General features: G+C 45.3%; 1 protein-coding gene across 2 annotated transcripts in view; it reads right to left on the bottom strand.

The window, feature by feature from the left end:
• Positions 1–5062: 5062 nt before the first annotated feature.
• RXRG (retinoid X receptor gamma) overlaps positions 5063–6000 on the bottom strand; it is a 103057-nt gene continuing 102119 nt past the window's right edge. For both annotated transcript variants that reach the window (XM_060286201.1, XM_030848243.2), the window contains exon 10: positions 5063–5270. In XM_060286201.1, the coding sequence (XP_060142184.1) occupies positions 5123–5270 (148 nt within the window). In that variant the 3' untranslated portion in view covers positions 5063–5122. The remainder of the gene's footprint in view (positions 5271–6000) is intronic.

Genomic DNA, 6000 nt, shown 5'->3' with positions numbered 1-6000 from the left:
TCACAGAATCAGCTCAACATTTTTTTTCTTTTATGAAAGTATAGTTGCTGTACAATATTATGTAAGTTACATGTGTAAAATATAGTGTTTCACGAATTTTAAAGGTTATACTCCATTTATAGTTATTGTAAAATATTGGCTCTATTCCCTGTGCTGTACAATTAATATTTGTAGCTTATTTTATACCCGATAGTTTGCATCTCTTAATCCCTTACCCCTGTATTGCCCCGCTCCCTGCCACAGCCACTGGTAGCCACTAGTTTGTTCCCTATATCTGTGAGTCTGCTCCTTTTTTGTTATATCCACTAGTTTGTTTTATTTTAGATTCCACATGTAAGTGATATCATACAATATTTGTCTTTTTCTGTCTGACTTATTTCACTTAGCATAGTGCCCTCCAAGTCCATCCATGTTGCTTCATATGCAAAATTTCATTCCTTTGTATGGCCAGTAGTATTCCATTGTATATATACCACACCTTCTTTAACCATTCATCCGTTCATGGACACTTGGGTTGCTTCCATACCTTGGCTGTTGTAAATAATGCTGCCATGAACACTGGGGTGCATATATCTTTTCAAATTAGTGTTTTTGTTTTTTACGGATATATACCCAGGAGTGGAATTGCTGGGTCATATGGTAGTTCTATCTTTAAATTTTTGAGGAACCTCCATACTGTTTTCCACAGTGGCTGCACCAATTTGCATTCCCACAAATAGCATACATCAGCTCATCTATCTTAATAAGTCCTGTGTGGAAGCATCTAGTAGTTCCTCTTTAGACTCTGAGGGGACCTCCTGGCCTCACCTTGGGGCTTGAGCCAAAATTGTAAAACAATAGGAAAATTCCATTCAGTTTTCTGTTCCATTAGTGATACCTGAGGGCAGAGTCCCACTGTCAGCACGACTGACATTTTGGGGCTGATAGTTCTTTGTTGTAGGGGGCTGCCCCATGTGTCATAGATGTTTAGCAGCATCCCTGGCATCTACCCAATAGATCTCCCCCCCCCCACCGTTGTGACAATCTCTTCAGACATTGCTAAACCTCCCATCCCCTGGGGGGCAGGGAGGTAGCAAAATTGCCTCCTGATGAGAACTAGTGCCTAACAGAAAAAAAGAAGTCATTGAAAGTTTTTGAGCAAGGAAGTAACATAAGATTATCATCAAATATCATTTGATTAGTTTCACTGAATGATATGAACAGGAGTGGCCAAGGCCAAGAAATGCTTGCTGTGCAAGTAACACCTTTTTAATAATCCCTTATAATGTACAACATTACATACATTACATCATCTCACTCGTTTCCACAGCCTCCATCTGAGGAAGGTAGGGGACTGTGTTTCACTGATGAAGTGTAAACACAGAGAAGGAGGCTAATATGGAGGGCCATCAGGCTGAAGAATAAGTGTGCGGAGGAGAGACGTGGAGAGGGGGTTTTCCATGGGGTCTAGGACTTTCTTTTCAGAGCAGGAATCCTGTAGAAAATATCTGGATCGGTCATAATAGGTACTGTAGCTGAAATTAATTGAGAGCCGACCATGTGCTGTGTGTCTCATAGATCCCCTCACTTAAGTCTCTCAATAAGCCCCATGAGGAGGTAATATTATTATTCCCAATTTCCAAAGTCTAAGTTTGCAAAGACTAAGTTCCAGGAGGTTAAGTCATGTGCCGAAGGTCACTCAGTGATCAGAGATGGGATTTTAACGGAAGCCGCTGGGCTGACTCCAGAGCCCTTGTTTATAACCACGGCAACATCCTAAACTAGTTTCCAGCGTGTAACTCAGAACATAGTCTCTACAGTTTCCAAACCTCTTCCACTTGTGTCGCCTTCGCAGCTCACACAAGGCTCTCCCATGTGATGTGTAGTGTCAGCACTGATAGGTAAGTGGAACTTTAGTCCCATTTTGCTGATGAAGATACAAACTAGAATACAGGTGTTAAACCAAAACTAGAAACCAGAATGGTTTGATTCTTTGCCCAGTACGTTGGATGATACTGACCAGAATGTGGAATAGAATGTTCTGTAATCTCAGAACCAGAGATTAAGTTTTAACTACACTTCAGAAGAAAATTCACTAATACTTTTGCCCATCTTCTATGGCAGATACTGTGATAAAAGCTTTGCACACATTATCTGTATCATCTTGGCAAGAATCCTAGGGCAAAGAGTATAATTATCCCAATTTACAGATCAGGTCATTGAGGCCTGGCAAGACTGATGTCCACGACGAATGGCAAAGTCAGGACTCCAACTCAAGTATGTCTCATGCCAAGGTACATACATGCTCTTACACTGGGCTTCCTGCATCTTTTTACCTTTTATCCTTATGAGGTGGGTATTATTATCTGATGTTTGCAAATAAGGGAAAGAAAGAAGAGCCAGAAAGGTGAAACAACTTCCCCCCAAACACAAGACCTCCAGCAGGTGGATCCAGGAGCCAGGCTCTGGCTGGCTGTGTCCAGAATCCATACTCTTCACCCTGGAGCCTTGGGTCCCGGCTCCATGAGAACTCTTGGGAACACAAGACTGACTCCCCTGCTTTTGTTATCTGTGTAAGTCAGCCTGGGGAGTATGGGGCTGTGAGTCTCAGGTAACATTAATCAGCATTGTTGGGACAATCTGTTCTCTCCACGAGCCGACTCCTCTAGTTGGTGACGTGAGCTGAATGAGGAAGTTCTCTCTTCAGGGGTGTAGGCTCTAGAAGCTTCTCATGGCCGCTGTGGTTCAGAGCCTTCAAGGATATTGAACATTCACTCAGTTGCTCATCCTGGGATGTGAGGGGGACCAGGTCAGGAAGGAGGTGGCCTTAGGGACCCCGAATGTCATGGGACCAGCCTGGGGAGAGATGCCTGCCCAGCTCCTGCCTAGCTCAGCGGGTTCTGTGGCAACAATTCCAGGAGACACCACATGATCTATGTTCAGACGCCCTGCTGGGCATTCATCAGCCTGAATTTTACTCCAGGCAAGAGCTAGGGTTCAGTGAGGAAGGGATCAAATATTGGAATGGAACTCGGGTTACCACACCTGGGGCATGATGGGTTTCCATGGAAGCCCCATGTTACCTATAAGGCAGCTGAAGGTGTCCAGTGAGTTATGCTGGCAGAGGGAAGAGGTCAGGGAGCCCAGCATTAAATTCTAGTCTCCTCCCACCCCAATCATTTTCATCATGGTTCACAAATAAATGCAGATGAAAAACAAAAGGAAAAAAACAGCATAATTGATTTTAATTCCATTGCTTAATGTCCAAGTCTAAAGGATCCCTAAACTTTTCTTTCCCAGGAATAACGCAATTTTTATTTCTCAAAAATTGCATGATCACTGTTGAATATATTTGGACTGGAGAGTTAGCCCTGGGGTTTTTCTGAGAGGAGAACTTGCTGCCGCGGAATGACGCATCTGCCATCACAGAAACCTTTAGGGAATTCTTTCTAGTTGTGTGGAACCCAATTCAACAACACACTTTTACTATGTGCCTACTGCATGCCAGACCCCAGGTCAAGTTCTGGTGGTATGAAGAAGGTAAGCCATGTGCAGCTGTTCAGGTTGTATACTCTACCCTAAGGGGCATAGAATTGTGTATCCATTAAGTCCTGTTTCTGCAGATGGCAGGAAGGTGACTTGAACAAGATGGGCTGTATAGGCTGGTTGTGATGTCACTTAGACACCGTTTCTACCCTCAAGGAGCTCACTGTCCAGCAGACAGCAGGGCTCTAAGACACTAGGTGATCATAGGCTAGAAGCTGGAAGAGCTTTTCTCTCTTCCCCCCTCCCCTTTTTTTTTTTCTTTGCGGTACGCGGGCCTCTCACCGTTGCGGCCTCTCCCGTTGCGGAGCACAGGCTCCGGAGGCTCAGGCTCAGCGGCCATGGCTCATGGGCCCAGCCGCTCCGCGGCATGTGGGACCTTCCCGGACCGGAGCACGAACCCGCGTCCCCTGCATCGGCAGGCGGACTCCCAACCACTGTGCCACCAGGGAAGCCCTCTCTCTTCCCCTTTTAACACATTATTGACTGGGGGATTTTTGCAGAAACTAATGCCTGTGGCCAGCAATTTGTTATGTAAGTGAATATTGAAACACTCCAGTCAACAACGTTTGGTTAACAAAAGACATATTAATACGTCTCTGGTCAGTAAGTTGTTAAGAACAGGCTACATATAGTCAGATAATGATGGAAAACAAATTTGGTGCACTCTGGTCTTTTTGTTATTGTTGCTAGTTAAGGATAGAAAATCCATTTCTTTACCATTACCAAAATCCATTACCACCTCCCACCAACTCCCAGGACCCGTGTCTTCCCCCATCAATAGCACATCTTCTCTAACCTAAATAGGAAAAGAATTTGAAGAAGAAGAGATACATGTGTATGTATAACTGAATCACTTTGCTGTACACCTGAAACTAACACAACATTGTTAATCAACTATGCTCCAATATAAAATAAAAATTTAAAAAAAAAGAGCATCTACTCTTGCCCTTATACTCCATTACCCCCAGTCAGGACAAGGCTGTTAGTACTCATTATTCTTAGGAGGAAAAGAGCAAAAAACAAACAAACAAACAAAAATCCAAGCTGGCTCTGAAAGACAATGTTTCTTCCCAATCTCTCCAGGGGCTACCCTGGGGCAAAGTTAGCTGTGCCCAGCTTAGACATGGGGTATCTAACTGTGGGATTTATTGGTGCAGGACCCCAGCCTCATCCCCCATTCCTAACCCCCCATACCTTTCCTCCCACATCTGAGATAACTGCCCTGCTGCACAATAATTCACCCCATGCTCCATGCAGTGCCAATATCACACATATTACTTTATTATTTGGTCATTGGCTTTCCAATGCAAGTGAAAAAATAATTTAAACTAATTATATGTACAGAGGCTTGGTTAGTTTTCCCAAGAACTTCCAGAAAGATCCCCAGCCCCTTAAATAGCAAAGAAGGGTTACCGTTAACATCTATACAAAACTCCACCTATAAGAGTCGCATGTGTAGAAAGGTTTCTTTATTATAAGCATCACGTTTGGGGAACAGGAAGGGTTGGGGGTGGGGGGCGGAGGAACGTGTGCAGGGGGGTGGTCCACACGCACCTGCCCTGACTAGTCCTGTGTAGGAGGCTGTGGCTGGTGAGGCTCAGGTGATCTGCAGTGGGGTCTCCAGCATCTCCATTAGGAAGGTGTCAATGGGTGTGTCCCCGATGAGCTTGAAGAAGAAGAGGTGCTCCAGGCACTTCAAGCCGATGGAGCGCAAGGCTGGGAGGCGCAGCAAGAGCTTGGCAAACCTGCGGAGAAGCAAGGAGACATTAAGGACTGGGGAGCCAGCATGCACGGGGCAGCTGCTGGCCTGGGGCAGCTCATTGGGTCTTCTTGACCAATCTGTGATTAGAAGAAAGAGCCTGGTTGGGGAGACTAAGGCAGTTGGAGAATCTCTAATTCTGGAGAGCTTCAGAAATAGGCTAGAGGTCTTGTTATGCTTCTTAAAGGTGGAAGTTGGATCCTGTGACCTCTTGAGAATCTCTTGAATTCTGTGACCACATCCCAGTATCGCCCTCAGCACCCCCATTCGTGGTGGGCGAGAGGAAGAGCTAGCCTGCTGATGCTGACTCACATCTCCAACCCTAACCAGCTGGTGCTCCTTACACTCTCTGTGCCTGGGGATTCCTGGGAAGATTTGCCAAAGCATTTAGAACGGCACAGCGCGGCGGATGTGCAGAATCCACAGGGGCTCTCGCCACTGGCTGAACGTGTTTGTGTACAAACCACGCACCAGGCAGTGAGATAGGTTCTGGGATCCAAGAAGAGCCCCCCACTCTCAGGACCAGCAGTTCTCAGCTCCTCGCCAGACTATGCTTTCCCTCATACCACACTTACTTTAAGCAATGTGACCTCAATGTGCCTCAGTTACCACATTTCTGTTACCCGTTTATAACCACTTTGTACATCAGCTTCGTAGTCTGTGCTTACTTTTATTTTGTTTTGTTTTTTAATTTTTTTTGCCTAAGTGTGACTTTC

This window comes from Globicephala melas, chromosome 1 (assembly GCF_963455315.2).
Source record: "Globicephala melas chromosome 1, mGloMel1.2, whole genome shotgun sequence".
NCBI classification, from domain to species: domain Eukaryota; kingdom Metazoa; phylum Chordata; class Mammalia; order Artiodactyla; family Delphinidae; genus Globicephala; species Globicephala melas.
This window is presented reverse-complemented; position numbering and strand designations above follow the sequence as displayed.